This window comes from Bemisia tabaci, chromosome 1, assembly GCF_918797505.1.
Source record: "Bemisia tabaci chromosome 1, PGI_BMITA_v3".
In the NCBI taxonomy this organism is placed as follows: Eukaryota; Metazoa; Arthropoda; class Insecta; order Hemiptera; family Aleyrodidae; genus Bemisia; species Bemisia tabaci.
Genome location: NC_092793.1, coordinates 91,355,115 through 91,375,408, shown reverse-complemented (window position 1 = coordinate 91,375,408; position 20,294 = coordinate 91,355,115). Strand labels below are relative to the sequence as shown.

The 20,294-nt window shown below is 38.4% G+C and overlaps 1 protein-coding gene across 1 annotated transcript in view; it reads left to right on the top strand.

The window, feature by feature from the left end:
- The window catches only part of ca (RCC1 and BTB domain containing protein claret), a 73,867-nt gene that overhangs the window by 44,668 nt on the left and 8,905 nt on the right, over window positions 1-20,294 (top strand). The window contains 5 exon segments of the mRNA XM_019056386.2: window positions 3,370-3,547; window positions 9,776-9,969; window positions 11,352-11,524; window positions 15,275-15,408; window positions 18,032-18,163. Coding sequence (XP_018911931.2) covers window positions 3,370-3,547; window positions 9,776-9,969; window positions 11,352-11,524; window positions 15,275-15,408; window positions 18,032-18,163 — 811 coding nt within the window.

Genomic DNA, 20,294 nt, shown 5'->3' with positions numbered 1-20,294 from the left:
AGATGTTGAGGAAATGATTAGTCTTGGAGTTACGCTGTTTCAAAGTTGACGCAACAGGGTTCGTACATGGGCCTTGGGCCAGAGTCTCGCAGCTGCGCCCGGGAGCAGCCTGTTTCATGCTGATCTCCGTAATTTTTTAATATTTAACAGCATTTAGACCATTCAGTAAGCATACATATGAGGATGAATATGCCATACGTTATTTCCCTTCCCCCTCTTTTTATTTCATCCAAAGTCTAAAGACATGTCTTGAAAGAATGGGAGCTTTTACAAAAAGAGGAGCTTTAACATTAATTTTATATTTTATTGTCATGCTTGTCTTTTACTGATTATTGTCTTTTTTTCTGGTGCTAAGAATTATTTTTTGTCACTAAATAGTGATCATATGCATCGTATTACCAAATCACAGAAACCATTCAAGACAAAAGTAACAAGCATGCCAATTTAGTGGCTTATACAGGGAGGCGGGGCATGGTGGCAACCTCCCCTCCCCCCTTGGACCAAAAAAGGGGGAAAAGAAAGGAAAAAGAAGGAAAGGGGAAAGAAGGAGAGAAAGAAAGTGCTCTTGAAAATTTAATCTTAAATCTTGAAATAATGTCGAAACAGAACCTCAGAACTATTTAACAAAGTTTACTAAACCAAAGGTTACTCAACTTCGCAGAAATTGATAGGCCATATCCCAAAACAAAATTTCTCTACAAGAGGTAGTATTTATTTGTCAATCTTCAAATTTCAAATAATGCACAGGTTGCATACTGAAACTGCTTAAAAATCAATCTGGGAGGGGCTATTTTTTTAAACATTTTCTGTGGGAGACCCCCCTAAGTCTAGGGGTTTCCCTCCAGACCCCTCACTCGACATAAGCAAAATCCTCCTCCCTCCAACTGACTCTGGATCCGCCGCTGTGCCAATCACCAGTGCGAGGTTTCCAAATTCCAGATTGGTTTAGATGAAGGGAAATAACGTATGGCATATTCATCTTTCTATGTAAACTTACTAAAAAATTATAGCTAAAATTTTGAACTATGTAAGCCGATGCTAAATTATCCGTGCAATAAAGCCCTATGAAATGTGGTAGAAATGAAATCCTCATATCCTCAACCTTGATCCTTTGTAGGTTCCATTGGAATCGGTCACCGTCTAAGCTAGGGATCTGTTGTGAAAGGTGGTCATGACGGGGAGGTTGGCAGTTGGTTTAGTCGTATTTTAGGTAACTTCTTTTCTAAAATATTTGAAATGTCAAAATAAAGTCAAAAGCGGCACACACGGTAACATGACGACTCTGTAGGTACCCACTTTTTGGGTCTAGGGTTTACCATTATCCCGGAATCGGAGTAACTTTTTCAGAGCCCCGATTTCAAACTGCCCTGCCAAACGGCCCCAAAGTAAAATTTTCGTCGTTTTGGGTCCTTAAATGCTTATAACTTTTTGAAAACTCGATGAATTTAAATGAAACTCTTCCACTTAGTAGTTCTAATTGAGATGCGTCCGTAAACACCGAGATCGTAGGAATCCGTGCTGTCATTTTGGCTGCAGTTGAGAGGAAAGCGAATCAATTTTCAGATTAAGGGAGTTAAATGTGACTAAGATTGTCGGCCACCACTTTGCTATTGGGACTTCAGTACTACGTCATTTTCTTCTACCGGGGGTGGCTACCACCACTCTTTATGAATTTATTTCAAATGCCTCTGAATGCACCCGTTTGGGTGAGTGGGACTGTGCACACCCAGAGGAATCAAGCAAAACTAATATTTTATATTTAAATGAGGAATTCATTGGATTATTTGGTTTTCTCAGAAACAAACTCCTTTTTGGTGACAAAGGGCGTTAAAAGTTGGCGTTCTTTCCAATTTTTCTGGGTAACTGTCACTGGAATTTTCGTCTTGTACTTTTCTGAGGAGCAACTCACATGAACTCAGGCAATTTTTTTACCGAACACTTGCTCCCGGACTACACACTAGCATGGCACTTCCATACAACTTATTCACCCGCGCCTTAAGTCTTTTCTTTGTATATTTGTGATTTATATGACCCTTGCAGGATTTTTTACGCAGCAGAGAATTGGGATTTTGGGAGTGCTCTGGGATCAGAGCATCTCAAAGGCAAACAAGCACCGGATATATGACGCCATCGTTAAAAGTATCGTGCTCTATGGTAGTGAAGTGTGGCCTTTGACGAAAAGAACGCAAGAAATGTTGAGGGCAACTGAAATGGATTTTTGGCGGCGATCTGCCGGCATTTCGAGACGGGACGTGTCCGTAATGAGAGAATTCGCTAGGTGATGAAGGTTGAGAAAGATATCGTGCACGACGTCATGTCCAGGCAGTTATGCTGGTATGGACATGTGCAAAGAATTTCGGAGGAGAGGTTGCCCAAACAAGTTTTAGAATTGGGTACCACCTGGGAAGAGGCGACGGGGACGTCCCGTAAAGGGTTGGCGGCAGGGGGTTGACGAAGAGATGTTGCGGTGTCAGTTGCCCGAGAACCTCTGGGAAGACAGGCATATGTGGCGTTTGGGTGTCGTAGAACGCCCGAGTGCGTTGTAAAGCGACTTTATATGTATAGAAAATTGGGGAAGAGTCACTCATCTTGAAGTTACTTGACAGGAATGGCACATGCATTACTGTGGTCATCAATGGTCTAATCGCCACTGATTACAAAGATTTCCCAGAATAAATGGAAAACAGCCTAAGCGGGGTATGGTTAGGAGGGGTCATGCAATGCAAAATCCTATAAAATCAAATAACTGTGATATGCCGCAATGAATGCGCATTACATAAAGATGACAGCATAGACTACTGAGGTATATACTACATTTTCCCCTCCTCCTCCTTACATCTTACTTACAATTTGTCAGAATATTTTTAAACAGCCTGTTTTGTGGGTTAAATACTGAATTATGGATGTGACTTGTTGACAAAAAAAAATCTGAATTATCGGTAGAAGAGCGCTCATGCCTAAAGAAGCGAAAATATATATTCTATTCTTTGTGTGAATGAGCGTTTATGCATCTTTCATTCTGGCCTCTGGGGCCTCACAGAATCATTAGATGATCATAAAAATTTGAGGAATTGTCCTCCAATATTACAAATATGTTAACTCACTAATTACCAGAAAAAGGTCATAGGAAGCAATACGCCCCTCTATAAGCAAAGTTTGAAATTGCTGAACTGCTCAAAGGATCATCAATTAGACAAATTAGTAAATCCATCAGATTTAAATAGAGGGACCTTGCAGTCTAGTTGCTTTTAAGTGTTGTAAAAGTTTTGGTCACTTTTATCTAAACTAAGACAATGATTATATCATCTGTATCTTACTGAATTTTATTTTTATTCTTTGTCAGTCTCTCATATTTCTATCTGTTTACAGGAACCATCCATCAGATAGTGCTTTAAAGCTTCTTGATTCAGACGAGTCACTGGAAAAGGTGGAATGGATCACAAAAATTTTTAGTCTTGACAGACCAAATGTTCTACTCTCTGCTGCAAATGTCCAACTTGCAGCTGGAAATTGGGATCGAGCCATTAATTTCTTAAAATTGGCTAAGGTAACATTTTATTTCTTTTTTAGCCCAAAGTTTTTTTCTCTCCCCCCCCCTCCCCCGGTCCTTCCTTACAATGACTCTTTTCTTATTTACAGGGTGTCCCAGGATTTAATATGAATATTGAAGGAGTCGATTCTTTGAGTAAAAAAATGACGTTTTTGTGGTACAACTTTATTCCCATAAACGCTTTCCCTGGGGGCCACCCCCCACTGCCTTCGCGCCCACCTGCGCTTCATTCAGTCCCTATTATCTCGAAAATGATGAGTCATAGTGAAAGAGTGCAAAACACATTTTCTCAATATTTTTCAACGCTGAATCCAGTGGTGCCATCAAATATCAATTTTGGTCGCCGGAAACATTAATTTTGGCCACTTTTAGGTTCAACACCTCCCTTAAACCCCCCTCAAAATGCTTTTTCCTCTTTAGGAGGTCCAAAATGAAAAAAGCGCTAAAAATTACCCCCATTCACCAATTTTCATTAACATTAGTTGATAAACATTGTCACAATGTTAGGAAGACGATTTTTTTTCTCCAACTTTGGGGGCCGTGGCCCCCAGAGGAAGCGTCTTTGGAAAAAAATTTATACTACATAATCGTCCTTTTTTTGACTCAAAGAATTACTCCTTCAATTTGACTCCTTAATCCTGGGATACCCTGTAGATTACAGGAGCTCATCTATGAAGGTTGTTTTGAGAAAATTGACATGTCATCGAATATTAATATATTGAACATGAATATTGATTACAACAGGATGATAGAATGGTGATAGGCCTCTATTTTGCAGTAATAATATTAATGATATCAACATGACATGACCGACATAATCATAACAACAGCGGAACGGACCGCAACGATAAAGAACACCCACAACTGGAAGTGTCCTGGCACAGGCCATGTGCAGAACTATTGGTACAAGAAACTAACAGTCACGCACCCTTTTTTGACCAAGCAGATAAACAAGATCCTACAGGAGCCTGAGTTAGCACCTGAATTTATAACAGAGGGGAGAACATTCATTCAATCAAAGGATGAAGACACAGAAAACCCAGCTAACTAGCGGCCAATTACCTGCCTTCCAACCATCTACAAGATTATATCAGCAGCCATCTGCAGTAAGATAAACCAGCACCTTATTAAAAATGATATCATGGCCGTGGAGCAAAAAGGGCGCAGAAAGCGGAGTAAAGGATGTAAAGAACAGCTGATAATCCATGGGGTGGTGATGAGACAAACCAAAAAACACCGTCAAAACTTGCATGCAACTTACATAGACTATCGCAAAGCTTTCCATATGATACCGCACTCCTGGCTTCTTCGAATATTAGAAATTCATACAGTTCATACGGTTTACGAAAGTTCCTTTGCTGTTATGAAGAAATGGAGAAATAAGATCCAACTATGCACAGCAGATGGACACCTAGAAACGGAATACATAAACATCTTCAGAGGTATCTTTCAAGGTGATGCCCTGAGTGCTGTATGGTTCTGCAAGTGCCTTAACCCGTTGTCAAACGCTCTCAATGGTACTAAATGTGGTTTTCAAATCAGTAACAGCAGGAGAACCACGTACATGCTGAACCATCTACTAAAAAAAACTACTACTACTAAAAACTACTACTTAAAAAAAGTCGTAACTTTATAATATTGTTATATTATAGGGCAACCCCTAGAGAGGGTATTTTAATATAGTATAAGCACTGTCCTCCCTCCCCACAATAGGAGGACAGTGATTATACAGTAAATATATATAAAAATGTATAGAAATAATTTATATAATTATTAATAATTAACATTATTAAATATATAATTTAGATTTAAATATTTACTAATGTTAGTAATAGAGAAGGAGAGGTAGAATAATATATATATTAATCATTAGCAATAGAGAAAGAGAGGTAGAATAATAAATATATTAAACAATGTAACAATAATATAAATAAACAATAATATATATATTAAATAATGGACGATAATGAAATCTGTGGTTCCTCACCAGCTCAACTGAAGAAACTGCTAAGTATAGTTGAAACTGTGTCTGAAAATATTAAAATGGAATTTGGGCTGAATAAGTGCAAGATTTTGAGCATATTTCGAGGAAAGTGGGCGGATGAAGAGGGCGAACAAACCCTAAACAACCATCCCGTTCAGCAGATGAGTGAAGAAGACCTCATTAAGTATCTTGGGCTCTGCCAGAACCGGAGGTTGAATCACCAGGAAACAAAGCGAAACCTTCAAAAAAATTTTGAGAAACGCTTGAAAGCCCTGCTGCTTTAAGATTATTTTAGATGTTATTATTATTATCTTTATCCATTTAAAATCTCTCAAAAAAGAGTGTTCTCGGAGGAGCTCTTTGCAGACCGGCCAAAACCAAGTCAGCAAAGAGAGGGATTACAGAGGAGGAAATTACACAAGGGGGACTCTTAAGGGGAGGAAGGAAAAAGGAAGAAAGGAAGAAAAAAAGAACAACAAATGACCAAATAGCTTCAGAATATAAAATTTGCTAAATTTTAATTCAAGTTAAATACCAGGTTTTGCAAAATATTGGGGGGGGGGGGGGAGCTATGATAAACAAAAAAACATGTTTAGTAATGGAGCAGTTCACATTGACCATGCTGCTCGTTGTAGACTCAAGAAAGCTCTGGTGATGTTACATGTATGAAGAATCACAGCTTTTTGGACATGCATATGCATGTAAATGGGGAGCTGTAACCGTTTCAGGTTATCCACGAACGTGTAAGGTGTTAAACCTGTGGTCGAGATAATGAAAGACACAATTCGGACTTCATCCAGTTTCCAAAGCCTTTTGACTTCATGCGCCAGAGGCGTGTTCTTCTCCATTTTTTCAGAATATTTTTGAGCTACGTTGCCATCTGCAATGTCAATGAAAAACGCGGTTTTTTCGATCTTGTCAAGGAGAACAAGGTCAGGCCTATTATGTGGATTGGCCTCATCAGTTTGGATTGAGAGATTCCAGTACAATTTGAAGTTGCTATTTTCAAGTATGGTCTCCGGTGAATACTTAAAATACGGACTCGAGTTTGAATGAAGCTTGCGGTCGAGAGCGATTTGTTTATGTACTTCGCCACTGTGTTATGTCTGTTGATGTATGCCCTGCCTGATAAGAGTTTACATCCTGCCGAGATGCGTTTGATGGTTTCGAGGAAATGGTGGCATTTCCTACATCTGTCATCTCTGACTGACCCATCTTTGATGATTAACTTCTAATAATTCTTAGTTGCTATGATCTGATCTTGTATAGCAAGGATAAAAGTTTCTGTTTCTGGGAATAGTTGACCTCTACGCAGTTCAAAGATGTGGTCCTGACGCACGTGTCTAATGTGGCACCCATGGAGGGCTTTAGATTCCCAAAGGACTACGTGCAAAACGGGCCATTTGGGGCTCGGGGCGGATACCTTTGAGACTCGCCCTATTCATTAACCTAACAATGCCCCATCTTTTCCCAAAGTTTCAAGCCCCCCAAAAATTTTGGGGAGACGCGGCGGGGGGTCAAAGTTAAAAACCAGCAAAATTTTCGCGAATTTATTACTCGAAAACCAAGAAGTTTTGGAAAATGCGGTTTAAACGAGCGTATTCAGCGTGACGAGAGCTTTCAGAAAATGTATAACATCATAGGGTTTTGTCAACTTCAGCTCGAATTATCGCCTCCGAAGCGCCGGAACGCTCAAAAAAGACCCCTTATTTTTTCACGTTTGGGCCGATTTAAAAAAAAGCCATTTTTTTATTTTCGTGAAAAACTGATATATTGTTCCTGACTCTCTGTAGCCCCTCTAGCTCTTTACCGCATGCTGGGGAAATGTTTTGGTCGCGAGTTATGAGAGCGGAAAGGAGCGAAGGTCGGGAAAATCGGCTATTTTAAACTGCGCGCGGTGACGGATTAGGAGACATGTGGCAACAATGCGAGGTCGGCAGAGGAGTGTGATTCGCCGAACTGAGTGGGAGGGGACGTTTTCCCTCCGATCAACGCCGCGCGCGCAGTTTAAAATAGCCGATTTTCCCGACCTTCGCTCCTTTCCGCTCTCATAACTCGCGACCAAAACATTTCCCCAGCATGCGGTAAAGAGCTAGAGGGGCTACAGAGAGTCAGGAACAATATATCAGTTTTTCACGAAAATAAAAAAATGGCTTTTTTTTAAATCGGCCCAAACGTGAAAAAATAAGGGGTCTTTTTTGAGCGTTCCGGCGCTTCGGAGGCGATAATTCGAGCTGAAGTTGACAAAACCCTATGATGTTATACATTTTCTGAAAGCTCTCGTCACGCTGAATACGCTCGTTTAAACCGCATTTTCCAAAACTTCTTGGTTTTCGAGTAATAAATTCGCGAAAATTTTGCTGGTTTTTAACTTTGACCCCCCGCCGCGTCTCCCCAAAATTTTTGGGGGGCTTGAAACTTTGGGAAAAGATGGGGCATTGTTAGGTTAATGAATAGGGCAAGTCTCAAAGGTATCCGCCCCGAGCCCCAAATGGCCCGTTTTGAACGTAGTCCTTTCTTTCTTCTGCTCCAATGTGTTACATCAGAGCCCCGTAAAATCTTCGGACGACAGATTCAAAGGAGTTAGATTCTTGTCTGTGTGAACCACAGCTTTATGCATTGGATGGTCTTGGTTAATGAAATATGACCTGAGAGATTCCAATGACGATTGCTGAAAAAGTGTAAGTGTAACAAACCTCTTCCACCCTCTTTGAAGGGAATTTGCTTTTGAAAGAATCTGCATCGCCAGACATAGCTCTTCATCCAAGAATGTAAGACCATTTAAAATCCCTCCACCATGATAGAATACTCCGAAAATGAATCTAATACCAAATGAATTTAATGAATCTAGTATCAATAACGTAGAATTGCCACTGAACTGCAAAAAGGTTATATCTACTGTGGATAGAGATAAGCAGAATATCATAAGAAATAGTATTGTTTATGACGCTGACAAACTTTTTCGCAAAAATAACCAAGTTGACCAAAATTTTAGAAATATGTAATAAAGAGATTATCAACTACAACAGGGATATCAAATCAATCAGTAGGAAAGTAGCAGATAGCAAACTTAGCGTAATAAATGTTGATAAGAGTAATAGTATTGCCATTATGAAAGAGGAGGATGTTGATAAAAAAGGTTAATAATTTTATTGATAATAATGGTTTCATAGAATCTAAAATTGATCCAACTAGAAAATATACAGTAAATATAAATGAGAAAAAAACACTAAAAAGTGGCCCGAACTGTATGTATCAAGGTGGAGAAATGGTACTGGGTCCACACCATTTCGTGGGGAAAGCAAAGCCAAGAAGTTCCAAAAATTATAACTAGAGTCAAAAATAATTTTTTTAACTCTAATGAGTACCAGTACAAAACTGAGGGGGAGAGTGTTCAGCTCAGGCAGTTTGCATTGAAATATTAAGTTGGAGTCACGATGAGAGATCTTTACCGGGTTGGGTCTTTTCAGACCTCATTAGCAGATCACACTTGTCAGTGAACCCAACTTAACATGCCGCAAAATCCAACTGGCATTTAAACGCTGTCATGGGTATGACCGGAGGCATGACACAAAAGTGTGTTCCTCGAGTTCATCTACCGTCGCTGTCAAACAACTCTCATAACAAATCAGCAGCAATCTTCAAAGGAACGTTATCATCCATTTGTCCATCGTGACAAGATGAAATCCGTTGGTCTGTTTACTCTCCTTATGCCTGGGATCAGTTATCGGCATCCATGTTCGTCGCGTTGTGCGTTAGCAAGCTTGCTGTTTTTTCTCTGTTTCCAATGTGCGTGGAAGATTTTATTTTAAAGTAACTTAGTGCTAGGAGTTTTAACGTTTATTAGTATACTTCAACGACTACTACATACTACACAACAATTGTGTGTAATTTTATCGTCAGGACTGTACTTATTTTTTAAACGTGAATTTCAAGAAGCAGCACTGAAGATGGCCTCCATGAAGCGCCGAAACGTATGCAGAAATCGCAGAGATTTTCGTAGCCCGATTTTTTATAAACAAGAAACACACAATACAGGATACTTGTTTTAGCCTTGATCCTGTATTTTTTTATATATATATGATTTATTTATTATATTATATGAAAGATGTCAGTTTGTGGTATTATTACCAAGATTCCCATTAAAATTTGATATTGAACTGAATCTTTGCGATTTTATTGGATTTTCAGTCTAATCGCTTTTGTTGTCATTGACATGTTCTATGGTTCATCCTTAACAGACAAGTCCATTGGAAATAGCTTTGCGCCTGGCATCAGCAGGTCTGGTCAAAGAACTCATCACATTTGTAACATCACTCACTCATTTGGAGCTTAGCCCACCTGAAAGGCGTCGGCTGGCTGAGATCTGTATTCTTGCTTTTGTTGAACAAATACTACGTGCTCACGACAAATCAAAATATTTAAAAAAGTTCCTGTAAGTTTGACTCAAATTAAATAACTCAGTCTACTTTCTGTATCTATTTACGTCTTTGTAAGTATACAATTTATTGGATTATTATTCGTTTACCCAACTGCTTTTTACAGAAGATTTTACTGTGGCAGATAAGTTGTTATTCCTCCTAAAAATTTAAAATTTCTCTCAAAAAGTATGCAAAGAATGAGATTATTTAGAATTTTCCTTTTTTCTTTCAATCAAAGTTTAGTCAACGGACAAAATTTCAATGCCTCCTAATTCAACACTATTCAATGGCCAAATGGTTCCATAAACAGACTGTCTCAAAAAGAGGCATCAGTTTGCAGCAGTAGAGCTGTTACGAGATCCAAAAATTGTCTGAAAAACAGGCGTTTCTCAACTACATTTCAGTAAGAATTGCATTTTATACGTTTAAATAGCTCTAAGTAGCGTTTTGGACTGTAAAAGAGAGGCTTGAAATTGAAATTGCAAATAGAACGTTTCTCAGTGGCTTGATGTAAGATGTCATATCGGGCGAAAACCAGGGTTTCCATAATTTCTTCATTTTTAAAGGCCCCAAAATTTCAGAATTCCCTGACTATCTGTGGCCTTTGGTCAAAACCTCTGTTTTAATTTTATCATTTCAATTACATTACCTTCTGCGAAACTATGTACGAAATCTCTGCTTCTAAAGAATCAGATGAAGGCAAAAGGATCGCTGAAGTATTTTCAAGAAGCACAAGTCAAGTAGTAAACTGGTTGCTTTGAACTCTAACTGAGAATTTATTAAAATTTCAGTTTAATTAGGCGCTTTTTTTATTTTACCTCTAGCCCAGACAACGTGTGTTTATCCCCTTATTTACGTAAAGTTTTCAGATTGTCATTATTATCAACATCAACAACCCCTTCGGGTATTGGGTTTTGGGGCACTCAAAGGGATGTGATTCAATAGGAAACATTGGAGGTTAGATGTCATAAAGCGCCAGGGCGAGCTATAAACATGTATGTATCATGAGTGGCGATAGCCACATCCGGGCAAGTAACCTATCGCTCCAACAATTGGCAACACAGCACAGTCCGGTCAAGGCAACGACACCATAGCTACACGTAACTGGCTTATTTGGGTTTTTAGTTGCGAGTTCATATTAATGTCTACAATCCTATGTTTTTGGCTTCAACGTTCCATTATGAATTTGAGTTCATATCCATGCCTTGCTCGCAAAATCTTCGGTTCAAAATTACGAGTGGTTGCCCCAGTTTACAATGCATCACATTCCCCATAACCTATTGCGTACACAGCTGATGAGTCAAAAGTGTATATGTTTGAAAAGCATTGCTTAGATTTTTGTTGTTGTTGTTGTTGTTGTGTGTGATCTTTATCTCTCCTGTTTTTCATTTTTCAGAAAACTATTAAGTGAAGATTTATACTATAGAGAATGTCATGCAGTACAAACAGTCGGCAAGTGCTTCCTATTTCCAGTATTGAAATATTTCCTGTGTGAACGAGGCCTGATTGAAGATGTTGCAGATGTGATAGAGAGTATCATCTCTGAAAATTCTGTTAAATTTCTGGAACGTAAGATTTTCCCTCATAATGTCGACTACTCACTTAATTTCTTATTTCTGAACTCCTCTTGTGTATTTTTTCCTTATATCAGTCAATCGCTTTTGTAGCTCCTTATGAAGGACAAAAACTACATGAGCACTCCTCTACCTTTAAAGAAACCGCTTCCTATGTATATGGAAACTGTAAACAATTAGCCAAGTTTGCTATAGGACATTGAAGACTGGACCAACGGAGATAGAACTGTGCTGAATGCTTCAAAATATGAGAATGTAGTTTTCACAAATAAAGATTATGTGTTTGAACCTTTAATTTTAAACAACACAACTATCCCCTTTGCCTCGACAGCAAATAGTCTTGTACTTACTCTTGACTCTAAATTAAGATATAAACAACTTATTCTCAATACAAGAAAACAAATTGAAATGAAGGTACACTAAATATTATGGCTATTTGGACACCGCTTCAAATCAAAACTGTAAAAAAAATTCTCCTCTTCAAAACAATGAAAAGACCAATATGGTCGTATGCATGCCAATTTCGGGCCTGCAGCTAAGTCAAACATACAATAGATAGAAATGATTCACTAAGGATAACACTAAGGAAAATAATAAATGCTTCGTGGTATCTCAGTAACGAAGCTATCCCTTCGAAATTGGGAAACATAAAATTGAACTCTACATTAGTGGACTACACAACCGATACCAAGAGCGTCTGTCCTCCCACCCCAATCCGGAAGCCCTTGTGCTCCTTGACGGGGCGGGGGATCGCGCTGTTTAAAGAGGAGAAAACCACAAGATTTAGTCACCCTAGACTTTCTTAAAATTTAATTACCTTCATTTGCGTATTGCCGGTACTGGCCTTTGTTGGTGGCAATATTGGCCCGCATCTTCAGATCAAGGTTTCTATTAGCAGTAAGAGTCTTACATCGTTATTAATAGCTACTTTTTGCCATTTTTGCATTGTTTTTCTTGTCTGTTCTGTTTTGGTTCTTCCATGTTTTGATTTGTTTCGTTTTTATTTCTCTCTCTAACCAATTTTTGCATTTTTTTTTTTTTTTTTTGCAATGGAAGTGGCTCATTACTGTAATATTGTTAGTTACATGATGAGTAAAATTTTTTAAAGACCCATAAGGTCTGAAAATATGATGTAATATAAATGTACTTTTATTATGAATAAAAAAGAAAAAAAATTAGAAAACATGCGTACCATCTTAGCAGTTCAAGGTGGTAGTCCATGTCCCTGGGTCGATGGACTATATTTTACAATAAATGAAATGAGGAGAAAACACGGGGTACAGGTTGTAAATAAAAAAGATTTTGACGGGACGTTTCGGGGTTAACATTCCCTTTTTCAACCGCAATAAAACCAAAAACAAAAGTTAAAATTAACACATAAATGAGCCGCCGCTTAACAGCAAGGCAAGACTGAAAACAGGTAAACAAAGTTCAGCCAAGCCGGCACTTCCAAAGATTACACTGCACTTATCAATCAGCGCTCTCTGGTAAAAAGAACTGATGATAGGCAAAGCCAAGCTTATCGACGTCAGCGCGGGAATTACAAACTTGGTCTCTCATCTTGAGGATGTGGACCATTTCTAAGAGACACTGCAAAAAATCGTGCTTCTCAGTGGCCAAAATCCTAGCCCCTTCAAAGTCAAACTGATGATTTAAATTTTCTTCGTGCCGATGTAATGCAGTCTTTTCATTTTTATTGTATCGATGAGAATTTAGCCGCTTTTTAAGTACCCGCTTCGTCTGACCAATGTACCCAATTTCGCAGTCCTGGCACTTGATATGGTAGACTACTCCCGGTACCTGTTCATCCTTAAGCTTAGATTTCAATTTAGACATAAGAAAATTTAAATTATTATACTGCTTATGAACCACAGAGAAACCATAAGATTTTAAAATCCCAGCTAGCACTTCAGATAAAAAGGGTACATATGGCAAAGAAATTAACTTCCCAAAATCCAGATTTCGTTGTTTGGCAGGCACAGTTTGTTTCCTTTTACACGATGTTAAAACCTTGTGAAACTCTTGGTCAATAAGAGATGGAGGGTAGCAATTTTCGATTAACAAACGTTTTCCGGTTTCCATCACCTCATTGTGATACTTTGCATCACTGAGGCAAAAAATACGCTGCACTTTGCCGTGTTTTACTATAAAGAACCCCTATGTTTGGCTCATTTTAGTTAAACAATGCATGTGATTTTAGTTTCCTTATGCAGATTAGTACTTTCATGGATGAGCTAGAAACAGTAGTTCCTACTTTCAAAATGAAGTTCAATTGAATGTCGTAGGAAACTTTAGTAAAATTCAAAATAGGTTTCTTCCTTTTTGCAAGGATTGAACCCTCCAGATAGTATGGAAGGTAACCTTCCATACTCTCTGGAACCCTTAACTATTTGCTGTGGTATATACCTCAGGGTCATTAGCCCTTCAAAAAGGATCCCTTGTATAGCATAATGTGCTGACTAAAATTGCTCAGTATTAGTATTATTTCTTTTGATATCTATTCAAAAATAAATCTGAGAGGGATCTTGATGCAGTTGGTTTTTGTTGAAAATAGGTTACAATGGGCCTGTTGCAAACTTTTGCTGGAGCACATATAAGAGTTGTTTTTTACAGAATATGTCTCAAACATCTCAATGAGCGCATTGGCAAATTCTAAAATGCACTCCTAACTTCACAATCTGCGTAGGAATTTTGCATTTTTTTAACTTTCCGCTTCAAAAACGATACTACAGTATTGGTGAACATTTTTTAGAGGAGTCGTATTATTCAACCCCTGCTCAATAGAATGTTCCGCAATATTCAACATAGCCGACCTTTCTGCGCGCAATGGGGAGGAGTGTAAGTCCAAGCAAGGCGGATATCTCTCAACAGCTTCAAGGTGAGGAAAATGTGAATGTAAACACGCTGATTGTTATCAGGTGGTTAGAATCTAGTCCTGTCACTCGTGTTTTGGTGGATTGACGTTGATCATGTTGATTATTGCGAAGTATCTTATTGAGCAGAGGTTGAATGGAACAAATCCCCTGACGAAATGTTCACCTGTGCTGTAGTATCGTTTTTGAAACGGGAAACCCAAAAAACCGCAAATTTTTTACATAGATTGTGGAGTTAGGAGAGCATATCAGAATTTGCCGATGCGCTCATTGTGATTTTTGAGACATTTTTTGTATGATGTAACCCGTTTTTTGCTCTAGAAAAAGGTTGCAACAGGCTCATTAAGGTGCTGAATGGGAGCAAGGGCTCTGTTGGTGTGTTTCAAAATCTCTGTAGCTAATCTGTGTCTAAGAGAAAAATCTAATATGTAATATTCCAGAATGTTTTCTATGTAAAGTTGCAGAAAGAATATGCAGTAAAAATTTCAATGATATTAAAGCATACACATTCCTTGCAATGAATGAAGTATTAGCGGAGAATTTGATACTCAGCAACTGAGGAGCCTCCCTTAACACCCAGCGAATCAATTTCAATGTTAGTATGCTCACTTAACGTTTGGGAGATGAAATAAAAATTAACCCTTTCTATTCTGTCATTCAGATTTAAAAATGCAGGTTCTAAAATTCTTACTAGCATTTGTCCCTCATTTAGGATTATTGCAGAAGTTATCAACATTTTTTGTTTTCAAGTTTTATGCAACTTTTTTATTCATTTCCTCTGTTAAGATCTCATCTTCATATTGCTTTTATTCATCCATTTATTTATGTTTCCTATTGTTTCCTAAAATCTTGTTTTTTTCCTGTTTTTTCAGTTCATGATGGATTCTGGGATGTTGTGACAGATAGATCACTGGCAGATATACTAATCCACAAAAAGTCTTTTGCCCTTGAATACATGAAGCTCATTCAGACAAATCTACTTCATTTGCCTGTCCCAACACTGCAGGTAATAACTTATCATTTCCAGTATAATTTTACAAATTGTGGAATTCTGTCAAGTCAGAAATTTTGCAAGGTCTTTTCTTTATCCTTGGATATCAATTCCTTAATAAAATCTATGTAAATTACTTTGTAATGATGCAAAAACATTTATCTTATCGAAGCTAGAAATTTGCATTTTATAGTTCTATGCATAGAACTATTTTTCTCTCCGTCTACATTTTTTGGTCATGGAAGTAATGAGAATTTTTCATCACTTTTTATAATGTTGAGGTGGGTGTATTCTTTATACATGTCTAAATAATGAGGGAGAAAAAGTTCTGAATTAAGTGAATAATAGTGCTATTTATTCGGTTGCTGTTAGCACAGTTTTTTTTTACTGCCCTATGGCACAAACAAGTTTTTGAGCCCTTGAATATGCGTTTTTAAACAAGGCTGCAGGAGAGCCTTCTCATTTTTCAATTTGGTTCTTCCAATTTTAAAACTTTTTCATCCCAAAATTTTCCAACAGATAACCTTTTTTTGCTGTGAATTTAAGAATACTCTCGATATTTTCATTGACTCAATTCATCCCTCTCATTTCCAAGATCATCTTTAGTGTCCTTGGCATTCCTGAAACCCCGTGTTGGAACCTTCCTATTGTTGCACAAGACTGTGCCTATAAATCATGTGGAATACTTCTGGGTCCTTATCGTTCTACAGAAAAAACAAAGCCAGAAAAACTTAGAAGTAGTGTCACAAATTGAGCCCATATGAGTTTCAGTTCAAGACTGATGGGGGAAGAGTATGGGCCTGTTGCAAACTTTTGCTAGAGCAAAACTAAGAGTTGTTTCTTACAGATAATGCCTCATAAATCACGGTGAGCGCATCGGCAAAGTCTGAAATTCACTCATAACTTCACAATCTGCGTAAGAAATTTGCGGTTTTTTGAGCTTCCCGCTTCGGAGACGATACTACGGTACAGGTGAACATTTTGTTAGAGGAGTCGTTCCATTGGCGGCAATACTCATCATGGCCGACGCCAGTCCGCCAAAACACGTGTGATGGGACGAGATAACACCTGAACAGGATTAAACCAGATAACAATTGGCGTGTTTACGTTCATATTTTCCTCGCCCGCCTTGATTGACCTTGAACTCTCCTCGAATTACGCGAGGAACTGCGCAAGCGTCGGCCATGATGAATATTGCCGACGATGGAGCGACTCCTCTAACAAAATGTTCACCTGTGCAGTAGTATCGTTTTTGAAGCGGGGAGCTCAAAATAACGCAAATTTCTTACGCAGATTGTGAATATATGAGTGCATTTCAGACTTTGCCGATGTGCTCATCATGATTTTTGAGGCATTATCTACAGGAAACAACTCTTCATTCTTCTCTAGCAAAAGTTTGCAACAGGCCCAAGCTGGGATCCTCCAAAATCCTGAACCCTAAGCTGGAGTCCTGACATTACGCAAGACTTGACGCAAGCGTGCGATCCTCCTGCCATCTGCCGTAGTTGCTGAACAACTCTCATAACGGAATAAGGAAAATTCCCAAAAAATCTATGATGAGGCAGTTGGAGATGTGCTCGCATCAGGGTGTTTCAAAAAACAAAAAGTTCGATAAGTTTAGCTCTTCAGTGTTTTCCCATTCCATTTGATCCCAAAAGAAAAGTAGCGAAATTTGAACTTTCCAGGTTAATCCTATAGTTTACTGCAGAGCTCCCCCCCCCATCCCTTTTCCGAAAAAAATTACATTGGTTTAAATGGGGGAAAACTGGCCGATCAGGCGGAAATGCGTTTGTTGGCTATGAAATGCGCCCAAATGGGAAAAACTGGACTCTCTCGAAAGACATCTAAGAGCCTATTTGGTGTGAAAAAAATCACACTTTTGATGCATGTGGTAGGGGGGGGGGGGTCATGGCGCAGCCGGTTTTAAGACGTTGCGCACAGCAAAATGATAATTTTAAATACACTCACATTTATTTCAAAACAGATTTTTCGGAACTAAAAAGACAAATTTTTCTCATATGTTGCTAAAATATAATATCCAAAAGTTGTTTAAGCTCGTAAAGAGCCATTTTTGACCATTTACTTCTTTGCCAAAATCACTCGAGGCTGGAACGAAATTAGTGGCTATTTAATTCAGCACTGGAGTAAATTTAGCAACAGTGTAAATGGAGAGGCGGATGTGGAAAATCCATGGTCTCTCTGCAAAGGCAAGACCAAATTTAAAAAAACTGTAGCGTACCAGAAAGTTGAGAATAAGTACCTTTCAACACTATTTTGGTTTTTCCCTAGCATTAATATATCTCAAGAGTAAAAATAAGTGAACTTGTTCTGAAATCCTTCTTCACACTACAGAGAACTTTACAAAAGTTTTGTTTTGCGAGAATCAAAGACACCATGTAGATATAGCAGCTTTTGTACTGTAGATGTTTCAAGAATAAGTTTTCAAGGTAAACTTTGAGCTTAACTTCAGCCCTATTTCTCCGTCTGTAGGATTAGCAGATGCATTCCATGAAGGAAAATACGATCTTAGGTTCAGTTTTTAAACAGTACTCTAAAGTTAATTTCAAATTTGTATGAATTAACAGTTGGAAATGAACCAACCAACTTCTGTAATTTCGTCATTTTTTATTTCTTTCAGTCTATATATGAATTTTTCAATCCAACGAGAAGTTGCATCAGGCCATTAGTGAAAACTATGTTCAATTTTGTAAAATCTAATCAGCAGCCACGAGAAATCCTTAATCAATCAAAATTTGTCTTCTCTACCGATGTAAGTGTGAAAGGTTATTCAAATCCTTGTATCTAAGTACCTACGTACAAAAGCAAAAATTTAATCGGCATGGACTTAACATTCGACTTTATTTTCTTTTTTTCATACACTGTATCCTGGACATCAACTTTATTGGAAGGAGGGGGGGAGGGCTGACCTTTTCTTTTTTCTCTTTTTCTTAATGAGTGGACTTCAGCTAATGTGAGATATTGCGGGAAAGGCGTGTAACTGGCTGCTCAATCCTAAGTGGAAGCTGATGCTCGCAATAGACAAAAGAGGTAAATAATAGGCTATCTAACGGTAACCGTTGAACGACGCTTTAGTCAGTCCATCATTTGCCTTCTTAATGTATAAGAACCATCGGTTTCCAACAATAGGAGCATTCCATTTCCCCTGTGTCTTCTTTGTCTATCAATTTCAATAATCAGCCAGCAGTGAGCAGTCCTCACTGTAAGATTTTTAGGGCTGTACAAATCCTCAAAAGGTTTGAACCAGACAACCAGTTTGGGTTTAGTTCAATTTTAAAATTTCACTTTGGAAATACAGAACCTTTTTTGGATGGTATTTCAGTGTTCGGCAGGCACTCGTTGGTATTTGCGATTTTCAATGGGTGCTTGTGATTTGCAGTGAATTGTTAAAATTTAACGGCTGCTTGCATGTGATCAGGATTCTCGGCAATCCTTGCAGTTTTTTCCACAGATTATGTAGAATTTGCGAAGATTCAAGTAATTTTCCCTATTTTGCGGCTAAAAACACCTTCCTAACATGTAGGATCAATTCAGCAGGCTTAACTCCTGCCTCAATTTTTTTCCTTCAAAAATTCAACATGCTTTTTTTACGGAACTATACCTTTTTGGAGCAAAAATTCCCTGAAATTTAAGCCTTGGGTCACCATTTATAGCTCAGAATGATTAAATGTCCTTTAATCTCTTGGGCTGGTTTAATTTTAATAGTAAGTCTTTTTCTCATTTAGTTCCTCTGGGAACTCCCCTGATCTTAACTTCCTTTATAGTACTTACTAGGAGGCTACGCCCCCTGGCCGCTACGCGGCCCAACCCCCTGGAGGCGCTCCGCGCCATCAATGGGCCGCTTTGCGGCCCTATTTTTACCCTCCTATCAGCGTTAGTTTTATTTTTCCCCTAAAAAATTACGACATGAGGTATATTTTACTTTTTAGAATGAAATGATTTTTCTTTTTTATAAGTAAAGAAGAAAAAAATGAGAAGGCAAAAGGATGCGATTCTCAATGATTTCTTAATGCTCCATTGCAGTAAAACAACGAATTGGGACAAACAGATATTTTCAAAATGAAATTCAAGCGGGAATCGATCCCCCATCAAGACATCGGCAGGCTCAACTGACGTTTTAGACAACTCGGCCACTGTCCACTGTATGGAATTATCCGTGAATCTTGTGTACATAAGTATAGAGCTGATGCGCAGGCTACACAGCCACTGCGCAACCCCCTCGGCCACTGCGCATCCTCCCGCGCATAGCGGTAGCAGTCCCGGAGCATTCTGTAAATTCACTCACTTTTATAACGTGATTGTAAAAAAACCTGGGTCCTATTTCCAAAATCTGATTAGAGCGGGCTCATCTAGGGCCTATCATCTGTCGATTTACGCAAAAATCATGGAAATCGGCCCGGTAGAACGCTCAAACGAACTATGACAAAATTTATAAATTTACATTGTTTAAATGGGAGAATTCGCAACTTTACCACGTAATATAAAAAAACCTGGGTCATATTTTGAAAAACTGAATAGAACTGACTAATCTACAGACAATTGCCCGTCGATAGCCGCAAAAATCATGAAAATCGGCCCGGTAGAACGCTGGAACTAAGCGTTACCAGTTACGCAAAATTAGGAGGTCTTGGAGCTTACATGTATGATTGAAAGTATTAGAATACTAATCCGTCCCTGTTACTGTAAAAATCTGTTCACAAGGGAATTTTTGTTGGAGGACTAAATTATGACAAAAGAGGAATACATTCAAAAGTATTTATTCCGGTAAACTCAACACTTAAGACATACATGCTACATAGTGGAGATGGACAATGAAGAGATTAAGTGAGTACAGAAAAGTGTGTGTCTATGGACACCAAAAATGTTGAAGGACACTAAAACTC